Here is a 19069-nt window from a genome sequence, read left to right as displayed (position 1 = left end):
TGGTAGCTTAATTCTCCAGGATGGAGACTCCCAGTCCCATTAAGGCATTAACCACCGCCCACTGCTGCAGGCGGGACCCTTAATTAATTTGTCAGTTTCTAGGTGGTAAAACGAGACGGCCCCCAGAGACCCACGCATGAAAGCCTCTCTATTTTGAGGTTTAAACTAATTAAAAAGGCACGTAGGGGACTAGAAGCAGCACGAATCTCATGCGGGAACACTAGATGCCTATGTATCATTATCTTATTGCTGGAGTCTCCCGTTGCTGAAATAGGTTTCGGACACGTAGGCTGTGTGAGTTTGGTGTGTGAAGTCTTGTTGTCGCAGTGCTCGTCTGGAGAAGAATGGAGGCCGCAGGGGCGTGCGTCACCCTCGATTAATTATTGGTCACCAGATCGGGCCTTTTAAAAACGAGGGCGAGGAAAGGCGGATAACGAAGATGCGCCGATTGACGTTTTGGATGTGACGTATCTCAGTGGTCGGAAAGTGGTTCCAGGTACGATGATGTCGACACGTGTACCGTTCGCGAGCAGGGATGTCGGGATGGAGTGTCTGGAAATCTTTAATTTGTGTGCCGTGGGCCTGCTGATTCCCGTAGTGGTGGTGGATTAGGTTGCTATGTCTGTGACACGTGTCATCAATGGATTTGATGACCAATGCCTGACGATAAGCTTAAAAAAAATGATCAAGCTGCCTTGAACGCCCTATAATTTATTATATTTTAATTTTTTAATATATTTATGCCAAACTTATATAACTTATGTTGTATAAAAAAAATAAAATTTTAAAATATTTTTTTTACTGGGCTGGCCGGATGAACCTCAACCTCCATGCCCAAAGACAACAATAAAGACACTTTTTACTGGGCTTCTAGATATCTAAATTAATTTGCCGACCTGCGCGCCAAATTTGCGACCACAAGCAATAAATGGATGTTAGAAATTAGTGAAATGCATTTCCCTATTTGACAGGCCACGCTTAAAGATGAACGGCGCTTTTAATCTCTGCCACCCTCCGAAAATATGATAACGAGCAATCCAATAGCTAAAAGCAAACTCTGTCTTAGGCTGTTATTCGGATTACCAATAAAATAGCGTAACGTAGAGTTTGGTTGGCCCAAGTAGGATCATCAAAATAATTTTAAATCACTAGTGATCTTTATCTTAAAGTAACATGGTCTCCAATGACCTAAAATATGTTATATTTCATTGATTAAAGATTTTCAGGTATTTACAACTAAGCTCTTTGGTATTTCATGAAAATCTAAGATCACTTGAGATATATATACCGAAACTATTTTCGATATATTTCATAAAATATATTTATTAATCATATAAAATATATTATAATAAAATAGTAATATATTTATTAATATACCAATTATTAATATATTTTATATAAATATATTTTTTACTTCTATAAATTACCAAATCTATATCCATACCATCCTTGATTTTAAGATGGTTGTTCCATATCAAACGTCTCCTATAGGTGAAACTAAACAAAGTAAATGTTATGAGTCTAAGGCGGAAAAAAGAGTATACAATGTTAGAAAAAAAAATTGTACTTCTATTATGGTGATAAACAAATATTTTTTTTGAAAAATCTGTATTTCAACTGTTAAAAATAGTACTAAATTTATGTACCGATTATCTCTATTAAATATATAAGAGAGAGAAAACTCTAACTTTTATAAAATTCAGAACAAATATAGAAAATATAGAAAAATTAAGCATATTAGAATTTTAAATTAACTAGACTATTCTTCCATAATCCCACGAAGAAAAAATATATAGTTTTCTAGAATTCTGCAGAATTAAAAGTTTTCTAATTCACTTCTTGGACTAAAAGATCCACTTATCCAACTCTTTTTTTTATTACAGCAAAGTTTATATAATAAAACAGATTCATATATTAATATTAAATATCAATATATATATTTCTCAAAATAAAAATATTTTTATATTAAAAATTTATCCTTGCGTGTGCCCCGCACATGCGGAATGTTAGTCATTCTTGAAAAGGACTGAACCATACTGAAAACTCCCTCCAAACTCATGTATTTGATAAGCACAAATTTTCCATGTTGGGAGCCCCATCCAATATAAAAGTAGGACAATCCAGTTCTATTATTGTAATGCCAACTCATTTAAAGTATCCGTAAGTGGGTGGCGTTTGACCAGCCGCATTTCCTTATTATTATCTTCTTGTTTATTCCTCATACTTCACGAATATCTGGCTTTCAATCATAAATCAAAGATTCAACTCCTTCCTATAATATTTATCATTATATTTTGAATATATTATTTTTATTAAAAATTTTAAAAATATATTCCCGTTTTATATATTATGCTCCTATTATTTATTACAAGAAAACCATGGCTGGGCAATAGACATTCGACGAGCTTTTGTACTGATGGTTCTTGTTGCTTTTCTTAGCAGTTTTTATTTGGTAGCCATGCTTACAGATAGTATATACTACAGCATAAGTAATAGTTATTATTTATCATCTTCATCTCACCTGTATATAACAATATTTCTAAATTCTAGTTTCTCCTGCTCTCTTTTTTTTGCCCTTATTTTTTTTATGGAGAGAGAGGCATGACGGCCTGCCTGAAAGGAAGTACAACCTCTGCTTATGCTTCTGTAGGTCTTTTTTTGTGTTCTTCATTCCCTTCTCACAATTTTTGTAAATATCTCTTTTGTTTTTTTTGATAATACGAAGAATTTTATACCGTTCTAATATGAGTACCTCCATCAAAATCAGAAAAGAAAAAAAAGGCTGGAGGGGGAGAGGGTGAAGAACATATACAATCCCAAAGCGAACTGCAATAATGTTAGGCGGCAAACGATGCCATCCTATTCACCGCTCTATTTGCCTCCCGGTATACATAAATGACACGGGCATCTAGACAATCCCGTAGAAGACCATGGATATCATGCAGAAGAGGGTGCTCAACACCAACCCTGGCGTAACTCTGGATCCACTGAATGACAGTTACCGAATCTTCTTCATGCTGAATTAGATCGGCCCCTAGAATGAGACGAGTATAAGAGATGCCCTCCCAAGCTACCCTCATCTCCGCCTCAAGAATGGAAGTGTCAAAGAGTCGATAACCCCCTACCACAATCAAGCTAAAGCAAGGCCTTCTGATGACAAAACCAGCTCTATCTTTTTTTCTCTCATCTACCACACCACCGTCAAAATTAATCTTGAGAAAGTTCAGGGGTAGGGACTCCCGAGCGATAAATATTGTTCGAGGCGCCATCAGAGCTGAATTGGCGCACCATGTGTCTCTTGCTATCTTAAATATATCGACAGTCACAGCTTGGGTATGCTCTGCTACATGGATAAGCGTCATGTCCACTACAATTTTTGGGCTCTGCCCTCTACTCTCAAAAAATGTAACGTTTCTTTTCAACCAGATGTGATAAGCAGTATAGGTGCACGCCAAATCAGTAGGTCTTCTCACGGACTCCTTCAGGAACTTAAGGAAAGCTGTGGTCGGGGTCGGAGATTGTAAAAATCCGCAGACTGTACCTGTCAATCGCCATACTAGGGCTGCCCCTGGGCATCCAAATAGGGCATGCTTTATTGATTCCTCTACCTACGGGCAACTATCACAACTGGGTGTAAGCCTTCACTCCTCTTTTGTAGAGTACACCCTTGGTCAACAAATTACCTTATGCCACCTTACACGGGAACAAAGCAACCCATGGGTGAATGCGGAGTCTCTATAACCCGCTTTTATTTCTTCGCCTTTGGTATAAAGGTACTATTTTAGTTCAGATTTGCTCTTGCCCCATGCAGCTCTCCGTGATCAAAGACCTTAACCATGGACCGGCAAGTTGAGCTCCAGGTGCTTCTGTCCGGTCGACCTAGCGTCTCGACTCCTCTCCCCTAGGCTTAGGAAGTCACGCACCATGAGTTTCGAGCTGTCCACGCTAACCATAGTGGGCCATAGTCACACGGGCAGGTTCAAATTCCAAGTATCCTCCATCACATAGATCAATTGACTGTTGCCAATCACCCACCTAATCCAAGGTAGCACCCTCGGAGCACAAGAGTACATGACATGCTCGGTGAACCCATCTAGAGCCAAAGGTTGGCCCGCCGCCGCAACGATCTCCATTATAGAATCCTTATCCCGGTACTCCAACGGGAGAGAGGGAAGATGGACCCAAACCACGGCCTTCTTTACTTCGTCCACGTCGCGGATGAAATCTGACTTCCACCATTCTATAGCAAGGAGTTGGCCGGCCACCACCCATGACCCACCAAACAGGGCCGCATCCCGATCATCTTCACGCTAGAACCAGAAGACGTAGATGTCCTCTGCCATCGGAAAAGCTTCAACCTTATACTCCAATTTCCTCCGAATTTTGAGATCCTTAGCTATTCATTCCGTCGGAACCCTCCTCCTGAGGCTTCGAGCGCAACTTCCACGCCCTCCTTGCCGTCTCCACCCGCTCCGTCGGTAGTTCCAGAACCTCCACAAAATGTCGTCGGAGGTTTTCGATCTCCTTCTCGGAGATCCGGGGACTTGGTCCACAATGGCTGCTGGGGAGCGCCCTGCACCACACCACACCGGACCTTGTAAATATCTCCAACTAATAGAATTTGGGGGCTTGGCCTCCCTTTTACTTCAACAAAAAGTTTCAGAGCACCCTGTTTCAGATGTTATCGTTGGTTCCGCTGGCTCTTTGTCCCTTGTCTTGTTCAGATGTTCTGCGGCAGTGAATTAGATTTGAAACTTTCGGTTGAAGTCTTATTCTAGTTGTTCGGTTGCTTACTATTGTAATCAAACAAAAATTCTATACATTCTTTTCCCCTCCTTCACCTACGTAAATTTTATCATATCAATAAATTTGGGCGGCTAAGCCTCTCTGCTAACAAACAGATGGCCAAGGATAAAAGTAAAACTTCGAAATGTACATTTATACAGGCACGCATCGTTTGAAGTTCTGGCTTCCAACAAAGTACATTGAGATGATATTGACTGTATGGTAGCAGAAGCCACACGGCTCCTCCTAATTATGCCAAATGGATTGATTGTAGTTTAATATTTTCATTAAGCTGATATTTATGATTCTATGTGGTCCATTGTCCAGATATGAAATCCAGAAAATGTCGAACAGAAAGGGCATTCAGTTCGTTAAATTAACCTATAAAATTCTTATAGGTAATTGTTTTCGTAGGATACTGAAATGTGTATTTCAAAATTTCATCAGAATTATATTCTAAGACCAAAAAAGTAACAAGAATAGTGAGAAAAGGTAGAATTGAAACTAACGAATCTTATGCTTCTTTCGAGTCTCGGATGTTATATACCATGTTTTGATTGGTATTTTGCTAAGAATGGCTCATAATATTATGTCAATTTTATCTCTATTCTTTTTGTGGTTATGATAGCATAAATTGATAAAAACATCATTCTTCCTTTGCTTTAGTTTTTTTTAGGGTTGATGAGCTCTCTCTCTCTCTCTCTCTCTCTCTCTCTCTCTCTCTCTCTCTCTCTCTCTCTCTCTCTCTTATTGGCCATATCATGAATATTTACTTATTCAATATGCAGGCTTTAGAGCAACCACTATCCAAATTGAAAATGAAATTCAAAGGGTATTGGAAGAAGGTTAAGAATTCTACGAGGATGATATATTACTTTGGAAGACAAAAGTGCTGGTTAGTTGATATTGATGGCTATTGCTAAAAGAATCTATATAATGATATAGTGCACACCTTTAATTTAAAGCTTGAAGAGACCATAAAGATTTGGTTTGTGCTTAGAAATTTATTGCTCAAGTCTTAGATAATACCAGACATGATCATAAATTAATAAGTTTGTTTGAAGATTAAAACTTAAAAGAATTTAAAGGTGTGCTTCTTGTTTATCACAAAAGATGCCAATGTTATAATATACTAGGCCAATATTACACAATCTCTTCTCCAAGCAAATGGCTTGCCGGAAGGACTTATATCTATGTTTCCTCTTGTAGTTAAGTTTAAAGGGTTCCAAAGTCCTTCAATAGCTTATTTTATGGATGATTAATGTTGTTCATGCACTCAGGAGTAGAACAATAGTAAAAAAGCTTGATTATTGCAATCTGTCGTGTATTTTTAGAAGATTTGAATCTCTTTATATATTCTGATCCAAGCCCTTATGTATACATCAATAACAATAAATATTACAAGCTGGTTTTCAATTAAAAAAGATATACACTAGTTATAAATGAAAAGGAATAAAGTAAAACAGACTCATAATTAGTGAAAAAACTTCCATAACTCTCTTTATTATTTAATTGTTGAATCTATTTTTTTTCAAGCTATTGTTTCATAGAAGATATTGAGGAGCAAATACTAGATTAATCTAAATGTTAAAACAAGATGAATAAATTGAAATAAAATAGATTTTTTTTTTGCATATATCTTCTTAAATATACAAAATTATGTAAATATTCTTGTAAAATTTCTATTTATACGTATATTCTTATATTGTTTTTTTGCACATTTCAGTTATTTCAAATTTAAACTACACTCATTTAATAATGTGGGGATATGTGCCAAAAAAAAAAAAAGAGCATACATGCAATTGAGTATTTATGAAGATATGCATACAAATAGCAACCAAAATACTCATTTAAATTATTGTATATAATTAAAAAAATATTTTTATATGTACATAAGAGTAGTGTGATTGTCGCAATGACAACTCCACTCCTCGGCGCCTGACACGTTGTCGTCTTCTTTATTTTTTATTGTTTAGAAAAGGAGTTGTTAATCGCCGTCATTCGTGGAAGGCGATGTTTGCTGTTTCAGTCTCACATGCGCCGCTCTTTCCTCCGCTATCTGAGCTCTCTGCAGCCCGCCAACGCCCGTTTCGAAGGCCTCCGTGCCCACTCCCACCACCAACTGCTCGACGAAATTCCTAGCAGAAGAATCCATGCCGGGGCCATCCTCTCCCACCAGCTCGAAACCATCCGGGATCGGCTCCGGTCCCACGTTGGCCTCGACCCCACCACGGTCGCCATGGCCCTCAGGCAATGCCGCGGCAAACCAGGTCTCCAGATCCACGGTCTCGTGGTCTCCTCCGGCCTCGACTCCTTCCTCCCGGTATCCAACTCCCTCATGAACATGTACGCCAAGTCGGGATCCTCGGACCTGGCTTGGAAGCTCTTCCAGCACATCCCCAGCCCGGACGTCGTTTCCTGGAACACCATCCTCTCCGGGTTCACCTCCGGCATCGAAGCACTGGAGTTCGTCGCGGAGATGCGTCGAGCCGGAGTCCCTCTGGATGCCGTGACCTTCACTATGGCTCTTTCCTTCTCTGCCGACCTTCAGGATCTGGAATCCGGACAGCAGCTGCATGCCCTCGTGTTCAAGTCCGGGTTCGGTTCTGATACCTTCGTGGGGAATGCACTCATCACGGCTTATGCGAGGTGTCATTGCATCACGGATGCTGGCAGAGTGTTTGATGAAATGATGGTCCGAGATCTGGGTTCGTGGAACTCGTTGCTCTGTGGGCTTACCCAAGAAGAGAACTGTGGGTTGGATGCGATTCAGGTGTTTGTTGAGATGGTGAGGGGAGCCGGCGTGAGACCCGACCGCATCTCAGTTGCCAGCGTAATCTCGGCCTGTAGTCACGAGGGAAGCTTGCAGTTTGGCGAGCAGGTCCATAGCCTCGCAACAAAGGCAGGACTCGAGAAACATGTCTCGGTCGCTAACGTCCTCATGTCGATGTACTACAAAAACGGGGCTGCTGATTGTGCCAAGAGGGTTTTTGAGGAGACGAAGGAAAGGGACGTAATCACATGGACGACCATGATTTCTATCGATGCAGATAATGCCGTTTCTCTCTTTAATGACATGAGATCGTACGGGACTCAACCGAACGATGTCACATTTGTTGCGTTGATCTATGCTCTATCCGGCGAACATGCAAAGAGAGACGCTCAGATGATTCATGGGCTCTGCTTCGTGACGGGCATCGCAGCAGAGGTGCATGTTTCAAATGGTCTCATAACCATGTACGCAAGATTGGAGTCCATGGAGGACTCGAGGGAGTTGTTTGACGGCATGAGTCGCAGGGAGATCGTCACCTGGAATGCTCTGATCTCGGGCTATGCCCAGAACGGGCTATGCGAAGAAGCCCTGGAGATATTCTCATCGCTGCTCTTCCACTGCAAGCCAAATCAGTATACGTTCGGAAGCATTCTGAGCGCAATCACTGCTGTCGAAACATTTTCGCTGATTTACGGTCAGAGGTGCCACTGCCGCGTCATGAAGCTGGGTCTCAACACCGGCGAGTACGTCTCCGGTGCCCTTATCCATTTGTATGCAAAGCATGGGAGCATCGAAGAGTCTCAGAGGGCATTCGACGAGACAGCTCGGAAGAGCCTGGTCGGTTGGACGGCAATAATTTCAGCCCATGCGAAACATGGGAACTACGGCCTTGTGATGGACCTGTTTGAAGGCATGGTGGCTTCAGGGGTTCATCCTGATCATGTCACATTCCTTGCAGTTCTGACGGCTTGCGGCAGCAAAGGGATGGTCGACGTCGGTCGCAAGATTTTTGGCTCGATGGTGCGTGAGTACAAGATCGAACCATGGCCGGAGCATTATGCTTGCATGGTGGACATGTTGGGGCGGGCAGGGATGCTGGTTGAGGCGGAGGAGCTCGTAAGACGAATACCAACAGGGCCAGGGCTCTCGGCATTGCAGAGCTTGTTGGGGGCTTGTAGACTGCATGGGAATGCGGAGATGGGGAAGAGGGTGGCGGAGGCTCTCATGGAGATGGACCCGATGGAATCGGGGGCCTATGTGCTCATCTCCAACCTGTACGCTGAGAAGGGGGAATGGGAGAGCGTGTCGAAGATCAGGAAGGGAATGAGGGAGAGGGGGGTCAAGAAGGAGGTGGGCTTCAGTTGGGTGGATGTTGGCATCAGGGATTCCATTTATATGCACAAGTTTTCATCATACGACAAGACGCATCCATTGGCGGAAGAGATTCATAGAGTGGCTCAGAATTTGGGTTTAGAAATGAGAATATGGAAAGATGGCGCAGAAATGGAGTAAGCACTCCGTGGATGGAGTCACGATTCTGAAATGTTCTTGTTTGTCATGTATGTTCCCATACACAATTCATACACTGCTCCTCTCTTACCTCAAACCGATATGAGAGATCATTAATCTTGTTGCACTTTTCAGCGTAGACTTACATAGGGTTCTACTGTTTTACCATCCCTTCTCCTGCAGTACAAGCACGGATGTGAACCGGCACCAAATTCTAGCGGCTATCGTTCAATTTTTACCCGGAGAAAGCTCCAATACCCTGCATTCTCTTCCTCGGGTAGATCATAGATGGACTCCGCACAACTTAATCTATTTCTTTGGGGGAGAAAAAAAAATAGCAAGCCACAAACCTGAAAATTAATTTTACGAAAAAACAATCATAAAACCTAGTTTTAAACAGCCACCTGTTATAAGCAGATAAGATCTTCCCATTTGAACAGGTGCTGCAGAGGTGAGAAAGCTCACCACCTGATCATAATTTACCACTAATATTTCAGCTAATCTGTATATTCATGGGATAAAGTAAATCACCTTTCTAACAGTCTCTATCATAGAAGAAAGGATATTACTTGAGATATTGCCATGTCGAATCAGGAAACAGGGCCTTGGTTGTTTTTCTCTTATGCAAGAAACTTCATAGTTGGGTGGGCATGGTCAGAATAAACCTCGCTTGCTTGGCTTCAGCAAAATCTAAAATTTAGTTCCGGAAAAGTAAGCATCTTAAGGGGCATTTTCAGCAAATTCTGCGTCCAAGATGCAAGCAAACATAGCTGGCTTCCCTTAAATCCTTCTAAAAGCCCTAGCTTCCTGCAACTCTTGTCCGAACTCGCTCTGCACCCGCCACTGCAGGCGTTCTTGCCCATACTAGGTGGTGTCTCAACATGCTTGGCCTGCAAACCATCACCCTCGTTGCCGAACCTGTATATTTTGTTGAGTACAGCTTAATAGAGAAAAAGATCCTGTAGCAGACTAAAAACCACCTCCCAAACTCTAAGAACCACCTTGAGCGGTCAAAGAAAACCAACTCAGATTACATGGGAAAAGCCGGGCAAGTATTCCGTCATGCTGAGAACGGTTTAATACAAATGGAACAAAATGACATCAGAAACATACTTATTTTTATGTACCAAGTAGGTTGGAAGAGTTTAAATTTGATCAACCAAAGGCTGAAAGGGATAGGCACCGCCTGATATCGACATTAATACGACCAGTATCAAATTCCTAGCAGCAATGAAATTGCAGGTTTTTTGAAGATGGTATAGACCAAACATGGGTCGTGCAATGCAAAAGGCAAACTACTTCACCCAAATTTTCTCCGTTGCAAAAAGAATATAAAAAGCTAGCTTGGTGTTCCTCAACAAGTCATCTCCAAATCTGAAGTATATTTCTTGTCAATCTGCTCAAGTAAAATCACTTAAATTATAAGAACAAAATCAACCGAATTGAGTACTATACATGTATTAAAAGAAATTGAAAATGATGTCCGAGATTAATCACAAGTAAAATAAGAAATGCATATATTGCAGCCAAAGACACAATGAACTTTATTCATCAAAATTCAATAAAATTCCTAGAAACGAACTTTATTCATCAAAATTCAATTAAATCCCTGCTTGAACTAAGACAGATGCATAGTTAGTCAATGGTGCAGGTTTGCTGCTTTTTCTAAACAGCCTTGAAACTATTCAGTCGATTATAATTGTTCATGGGGCTTGATATTCAGGTCAGGTAAAAGTAGGTCAATAAGCTCATAGATATCTGGATATCATGGTAGCATTTTTTAACCACACAGCTTCCTTGATGTTCATAAAAAGATCTAAGCACTTGATAGCTAAAATCTTAAATTAAATGGCGAAGGTCACAAGTTTGCTGACAACTCTCCCAGGGACATAGAAGTAACAACTTCCAGAAAAAAACATATTACAATCCCTAAACATTTAATAACGGAGGAATAAGAAGTTGAGAACCCTGATAAACCTCTCCAGACCAAATCTTCAAATTGTCTGTTCCGAACCCTCTAGATAACCATGGGTTTTGCAAAGTTGTCCCAAAATAATTGAAGCTCAAACAAATTATATGCCACTAAAAGAAAAGTATGGAAAGAAAATATTTGATGAAATCAGATTCCAGCAGAAAGCTAACAGTTGTCAGCCATCAAGATCTGCAGTATTCAATCCATTGAGATTTTAACAACCTTCTGATTCAGTTGGATTGAAATGCAACTAGCTTCATGAGTGGACCATGGCCACTCATGATAGCTATTATATCTGTTGATGATATCTATCTCAGGTGTTCCTTGCTTTGATTCTAAATATTCATGCTTAATATCTACCGGTATGTCCGTCCACCTCACCCTCTTTCTTTTTTTGTTAAAGGGAAATGATGCCAGTATTAGCTAAGCTGTCACTGTTGTATGAAATAATATATGTTTCAATGTTTCATAATTCTGACTTCGAAGCAGTCCTCCACATGAGTGCTCTCAAAAAAAAAAAGGGCATTTTGAAAAGTGCCTTCGCATGTGAACAAAATCCAATGTGAGGTTTCAAAAGATATGCTTTGGCAGTGCCTGTTCCTATCCTCATAAAAAGCAGCACCGCTTATAATATTTGCCTGCATTTTAGCACAATTGTTGTTGTCGACCACTATTAAACATTGATTTAACAACATGAACATGCCTATATGGATGGGTATTTATTTATGCACATGCATACTATGACATCCATATTATTAATATGAAGATTTTTAAAAGTTAATGTTTCGACTGCTGGTGTAAGTGTGCTTCTTCAGAAAAAAACATAACAAGAGCAATCACATAAAATATAAGAAACAAACTATTGACCTAGCCAGACGATCACTTGGCTAATCCATGAAAGAGATATGTCTTAACAACTGATTTAGACCATCAAAGTATGAGTCCGCATAGAAGCTATGCTAGGACCATCCATATCTAATAACTAAGTTCCTCTACGTTCTTAAATACAATATATGTTTCTCACATATGTTCAAAAGTCAGATGTATTAAGTGCTCAAGAAATACTAAAAGAATGTATTGAATTACAAGAATTTCATTCAAAGGAATTTAGATCTATTTCCCTATAATTTGAGATTTTTTCCATCCAGAGCAATAGTTAGAAATCCTGCTAGACTTAGTAAATATATGGGTGACAGATATATGTTAATCATCAATAGCTTAGACAGGTCTAACCAAGGTTCGCCGTACCGGTACCGAACCCCGTACCGGTGCCGCACTAGTATAGGCGTACCGAGTGTCGGTACGGTACCGTACGCTCGGTACCGACCGTACCGACATTGGTGTACCGATATCGGTATCCATCGGTACGGGTACGGTACGCTCGGTACCGACCGGTACCGATCGGTACAGCGAACCTTGGGTCTAACTATACAGTGTGTGGGCCATATCTGGTCATTTCAATGCATAGATCTTGCATATTGGCCTATTGGGGTATAAGTATTCAAAACACCAAGCCTGATCACCAAACTACATAGGAAATATAAAACTTACTAAAGTTTGGTTTCCAATTATCTGCCTCAATGTGCAAAGGGTGATTTTTACCTACTAAAGATTGGTTTCCACTTATCTACTTCAATGTGGTAAAGGGAGATATTCTCTCAAGGTAATAAAGAGCAAATTTGTGCAGGAATCTTTCCCTAAACCCATTTCACACAGAAAATCCCTATTCAAAACACAAAATTCTTCTTCTTTTTTCTTCCACATAATGCCAATAGCCAGTGGCTCATAAGATTGATCAGTATGCCATCGCTAGAGGCTCATAAAAGTTAGCATTATTGTAGATGCAGCAGATGAGATCCCAAGATATCATCCACAGAACCTATTTCCTCCCTTTTTTAGACAGCATCTTGAAGCTTTTCCATTTGAGAGAGTGCCATTTACAATTTAAATGAACGAGACCATCATCATCATCAGGAGGGTATCATCGCTGAAAATTTAAGGGCAAGATTAGCTCTCATGATGATGTTCATGAGATTGTGAGGCCATGATTGGTCACCTGACTGCTCTATCTAGCTATTGATGCCTTCCCATCATCATCATCGTCATAGTTAAGGGTATCATTTCTCAAAATCTAAGGGCAAGATTAGCTCTCATGATGATGTTCCTGAGCTTGTGAGGCCAGAATTGAACACCAGATTGCTCTACCTAGCAATTATTGTCTTCCCTATACACAATACAACGACATCTAGCAAGGTGTGTGCATAAAACTTGGTTTAAAAAAACAAAAGAAAAGGAGACAAACTCTACATATGTGAATTACAGACCATGAATTTCGCAAAAAGATATTTCATGGAATTTGAAGCACAACTTAGAGGTAGACATATACGAAAAATGAAGAATCCACGCCATGTTGTGCCAAGATTACAGCTTGCACTCAAGTGCTTAAAAAAGAGCAGAAATTTGCATGATATTTTATAAATTGCTATGATGAACTCTATTGTGGCATCATAAAATAGAATAGTAATGAAGAAAAAGAAGACAATTTGAATTAGAAACACAGACCTTGAGCCGATGACATTAAGATGCTGTTTCTTGAAACTTCCGAAGCATGTCACAGTTAGGCGTTTGGTATGATAGACCCCATTGACGCCGCTGCAGCTCGACTCGACAATTCTGTGCAAGGATCGTAAGATAGTCCCTCTCAACATGCTGCTCCAGAGAAGCACGTTCCGAGCTTTGGTAAGGGTACTCCTGCTCAAACTTTGGTGACTTGACAAAATAAGGCACGCCTCTTGCAGTCACAATTTTGTGTTCATAAGGATATGCGCGAGAAAATGAATAAACGGGATCCTTGGATGGGAGGAAGTTCAACAGAATCAGAATAATAACAGGCAGGATCTGAATCAGAGCACGGAGGTTGGAGTTACCACCACCCTGCATCTGGTGAAAGCTTGGGCCACCCATGCCACCGACTCCAAATTGGAATGGACCAAACGATGTGGCTGCTGGGGCCATTCCTCCAAAGAAGAAATTCCTAAATATTTCCTCCGCATCAACTTCGGCATCATAAAAGCCATCAAACCCACGCGCACGGCGCCTTGCCGCAGCCCTATCGTAAGCAGGCTCCTCGGATCCAACAAGATCATAGCTTTTCCTACTCTCTCCATTGCTAAGGCACTGGAAAGCTTTAGAGACGGCCTTAAAGGCTTCCTCGGCACCGGGGGCCTTGTTTTTATCAGGGTGGACCTTGAGGGATAGTTTTCGGTACGCCTTCCGAACATCTTCCGCGGTGCAATTGCGTTCCAACCCCAGGATCTGATAGTAATCCTTCTGCCTCTTGATTTGCCTGACGACAGTTATCTGCTCCTCCGTGTAAGCCCTCGAAGATCCCTCGGAAGAAGTTGAGGCCGCAGCCCTAGCAGTAGCGAAAGAGGATGCCGAAGCAGAGCCTGGGGTCGGCCTCTCGGGCTCTTCGCGGGGGTTGCCAGGACCATCCGGCGGGGAAGAGCCACGGGATCCTCCATCCGCAGCAGCGGATAGGAGATCATCGATCGGAAGAGAAGGGTCGAGGCGGCGGGCTTTGGTCAGGAATTTAAGGGCACGGGTTTGGTCCCCTGACTGCAAGGCTTCCTTTCCGATCCTCAGGCATTTCAAAGCCTCGTCTTTGTTCCCATCCATCGCCGATTAGATGATTAGGGTTTAAAATCCAGGAACACTAACACCTAAATCGCAGAGGAAAAAATGGAGTTTCCACACCGTCATATATATATAACTAAAAAGAGAGAAAAAAATCGAGATATCTAGTGCAGAAAACATCGAAAACGATCGATCCATAAAGAGAAAGAAATATAGGAAGAATCTGACGGATAGGGAGGACAATTTAGGAGAAATCAGGCTTACCAAAGAATTGAAATCCAGATACGCGGAGGAGGATTTCTCCGCTACCCTTTTTTCGTTTTAAGATCGATTAGGGCTAGGGTTTGAGAGGGAAAGGCAAGAGATTATTATTCCAAAGGCTCCGAAGCAGGCCACCCCGTCGGAGACGGGGATAGAGGAGGAAAGGTCTACGACGGTATCCGTGGTCTTTTCAGCGCTTACGACGTCCCCCTACCGTCCAGATGTTCCAACAAGTCGCTCCATCGTGATGGTGTAGAACAGAAGATCTAGTCCGTCCAATTCGGGGCCAGGCCCCGAATGTGAGTCAAACTTTGGCGGCGTGCCTTCCATTGTATCGCTGGGAGAGGATTATTCCGGTCCTTTTCTCGTCTCCACCTTAACTAGAGTGAACGGCTTTAGTATTGGCCGGTGCGCCATTCTGATCGTTCCTGTTCAAAATTAACACCGTTAGTTATTGGATAAGTTGCAATTATAATATAGACAATAGTTACATTAGTACATCAGAAAAAATATGATCAATGCGATTATTGTCGCATATCAATCATGAAAAGTCGTTATTGTGCGGTTATGACGCTTCCTGACAAATTATGTAACAGACACTGATTTCATCCTATATATAGAAGTGACTAGGGAATTCTCAGGTAAGCATTCTTAAGCTTTCTTTTTCCTCAAAGCACTCCTCCACATTTATTCTTTCTTTTCCATTGTTGCTCTAGATCTCCACTAACTTAAGCATGTGAGGATTTTTTGCCAAAAATTTTCTGACAAACAGACTTCTTTATAGATCAATCCTGCCTTTCTTTTTAGTTTTAGCCGACCTCGGCATAACTTGGTATGAGCCGACCTCGGCATATTTCGGTTTCAGCAGAACTTTAGCATACATTGGGCAAGGAGACCGATACCATTGCCATAATTATCGTATTATTATTCTTGTATTATTTTGAAACCTTATAAGGATTTTTATTTATGACCTTATATAATTTTTCTGTGCTCTGCACCTTCTAGATATATATATCGTGCATCGTGCACTTAGCATATCAATTCGTCTAATTATATAACTGATCAAATCCTAAGACTTGCACCGGATCCAATGTTAATGTCTCTTTCCAAACGAATGCACAAAGGTGGGTCATTTGCAGCAGGTGACTGTAGCCTCTGCGATTTGTTACAAGAAGTCTGTTTTCTAGAGTACTTAGATTTGAGGACCCTTGGGCTAGTTACTCCCCCATCCCAAAAGAACAAATTCTACTGTGCAAATCAAATGCGAATTGAGGAAGCGCAAGGTGAAGTCTTCCTTCATAACTGAAATTTCCCTATCTTTTTATTGGTGGTTCTTTATTTAATTCCTTTTGGCTGGTTGGGGTGGGAGTGGCATGAAGTTGTTTTCCACTTCCATGCTCTCTTCTTTCTTGCTGACATCTTTGGCGGACACCTCTGCATGCTATGTGACCCATGCAACTATATTCTGCTAACCTAATTTGCTTTCCACAGCTTCCTGCTGTCTGTGCGTGCTCGTGTTTCTCAGCAACATTCCTGTCCACAATCATGTCTGGCCATTTGTTTTAATCTATGTGCTATTTACATTGGAATTATTTGATCATAAGGTACAAAAGTATGCTGTGTTCATTGGCGAACTCTTTGGAAGCTCACTATATCGATCCCTTAACTGATTAATTGTATCCGTGTATTGAATGCAAACTGGCATCAGAGAGCGTAACGTCCTCAACATCGAGCAAACTCAGCCGAGTTCACCATCTGGAAGATCATGTTGTAAGTTTCATTTCTCCGCAGCATTGAAGAAAAACCATACTTGGCTTGTTTTATTTCTTCTCTTGGCATTTTTATCTGCATATGGATAAGATTTTTACTGGTCTGTAACCTATTCGATGGTTACAGGCCTTTCGTTTCACCACAGAGGAGAGCTTGTTAGGCCGAGCAATTTGCATCTTTTTTGAGCTGGTGGTTGACTTTATTGACTTCTTTCGGAATATGAAAGATCCTTCATTTTTCTGATCTTTGTGGTGCTTTGAGTTCCAATTAGCAAAGTTCATCTGTCTTCTTGCTTGATGTCACCCTCACCACATTTGCTTGACAGGTGATTGACTGATTCTAGCGGTGGTCAACTGGTCAATCATTCTTTTTAACATTCTAATATTATGCAGGTAAAACCTTATGGATTTATATATGTTAATATCAGCCAGCGTTGATTGCTTAAGTTGATTATAACAGAAGCCAAAAAAGCATTAGTTTTATTGGGAAATAGGAGAATTTTGAAAAGGCTTTGCCACTTTCTTATGGTTCTATTATTTTATCTTTATTTTTGCCAGTATTGTGTCTAATGTCAGCTGCAAGCAGCTATACATCTTCTGCTGGTTATTGGCTGAAATGATTGCCAAGGGGCCATATGAAAATTTATTTGGAGCCAAGGTACTGTTTAACTCAAAATTGCGATGTGCAATAGATCGATATCTTTGACAATTATATACATAAACGACTGATTATCCCACAATCTTTGTAGTGGGACTTACTGTTATTTCTTTGCCAACATCTGACTATAGATATCGGTCATACTGCCTTTTTTTTTAATTCGCCATCAGATTCTTGTTTGATGAAGAGCTCTGCTGAGTGTTGGCTTTTCCATCCTCCATTACACTGCACAATTAAATATTTTCCAATATGTTGCTGTAGACTAACTTCATCCATCCTGTAGATAATAGGCAACTTCATTCCATATCCACTGTATTTTTCTACTTGGTTCTGAGCTTCATCAAAGCATCAACAATCGTAACTAGTACTGCTTACAGGTCATTTGATTTGTTATGTAATATAGTTCTTGAAATTACAATACTTAAGCCATGATAAATGGAACAGGAAATAAGATATTGTCAGTTTATAAGATTTATCCTGATGTCATATACGGCCGGCCACATGTGATGTCAAATGTGGCCATTTTCATTATTAGTTGCATGAAATTAAGTGCTACAAAAGTTATCGAACAAGTTAGAAAAGAGCTTATTTTTTGAGAAGGAATGATTTGATGATACCACCTGTCATGATTCAACGTCTTCCACAATTTGGGCAGAGATGACCAATTTCATTACATTTGTTGAATTTTAGCAGGCTTATAGGAAGGCATCACTTACTGCATAACCTATCCAAATTTGAAGTCCTGCTGCTGTTATCAACTTGGGAATAAAATGCTGGGGAGGGTGTGGGGGAGGGGAAGACACACACACACACACACACACAGAGAGAGAGAGAGAGAGAGAGAGAGAGAGAGAGGCATTCAGCATAAATTCTGGAATTAATTCACTTAAATGGTTTATATTCATATAGTATAAGCCCTGGTCCCTTGATACAGTCTTAATATGTCTCTCGGTAACTCTGCTTTCTTCCGCATCTATTTGTTTGGTCAGCAAGTGAATTGCTTTTCCATCGTATCATATCCTGAAAACCCATTAATTTTAACACAAATCAGCAAGAGTGAAGCAAGTGTGCAATAATATATTTCACACGTTATCTGAATTCTGACATCATATCAATAGAAGAAATATGTTGTTTATCGGTAGATGAATATTCCGAAAGGGGGTCGGTCTTACTGTGTGTATTCTACGTTGATCTTTGTATTTGGAATCTTGGACACAGCGTCGAAGGCTTCGTTGGATAAGACCAGGGTTGAGGAACATGGCCTGTTCCTGCAGAGATCCACAACTTCCACGACTATGGTGCCATCTTTGCATGGCCGCCTGAGCCCGCTTAGGCATCGGAGCCGGTACTTTCTACCGCATGCTGCACCATTGTCCCATACCCCATTCCCTGCTGCAACAAAGAGACCATTCCCTGGCAGTTGATCCTGGTTGTAGCCTGAGCATTTTGTTGCTGCACTTAGAAACGAACAAGTCATCAAGGTACTTCACAGTTCACCATACACATATAATGCGGCTCTTGAAAAAAAAGCTGGCACCATCAAATTTTGTTCTGAACAAGGAAAAGAAAAAAAAAAGTAGAGGCTTGAAAGGTTCATGGAGGCATGTGTTTTTTTTAAACAGGGAAAAGAAAAAAAAATTAGTTCCATCTCAGGGCAGAACTTAGATACTTATATAGGATAAAAAAAACTTAAATAATATTATGTG

At 40.8% G+C, this 19069-nt stretch overlaps 1 protein-coding gene and 1 pseudogene across 2 annotated transcripts; one reads left to right on the top strand and one right to left on the bottom strand.

Moving 5' to 3' along the window:
• The first annotated feature begins 6708 nt into the window (after nt 1-6708).
• Nucleotides 6709-9101, top strand: LOC103708823 (Pentatricopeptide repeat (PPR) superfamily protein). Its single transcript, XM_008793918.5, has one exon. It carries the CDS (start codon nt 6821-6823, stop codon nt 9068-9070), a length of 2250 nt encoding a protein of 749 aa, XP_008792140.4. The 5' UTR covers nt 6709-6820; the 3' UTR covers nt 9071-9101.
• Nucleotides 9102-10069: 968 nt separating this feature from the next.
• Nucleotides 10070-15132, bottom strand: LOC103708758 (chaperone protein dnaJ 49 pseudogene; annotated as a pseudogene). The gene is made up of 3 exons (XR_015987680.2): nt 14940-15132; nt 13602-14761; nt 10070-10463 (listed from the first exon to the last, which is right to left on the bottom strand). The product of XR_015987680.2 is annotated as a chaperone protein dnaJ 49 pseudogene (transcript).
• Between the last annotated feature and the right edge of the window lie 3937 nt (nt 15133-19069).

This window comes from Phoenix dactylifera, chromosome 5 (genome assembly GCF_051530095.1).
Source record: "Phoenix dactylifera cultivar Ajwa chromosome 5, Ajwa_hap1_PhDact_Kaust_v1.1, whole genome shotgun sequence".
Lineage (NCBI taxonomy): Eukaryota > Viridiplantae > Streptophyta > Magnoliopsida > Arecales > Arecaceae > Phoenix > Phoenix dactylifera.
Note: the sequence above shows the minus strand (reverse complement) of the source record. Positions and strands in the feature narration are given on the sequence as shown.

Excerpts from the sequence above, each read along its gene's own strand:
- LOC103708823 (XM_008793918.5), top strand. The coding sequence starts at position 6,821 with ATGCGCCGCTCTTTCCTCCGCTATCTGAGCTCTCTGCAGCCCGCCAAC.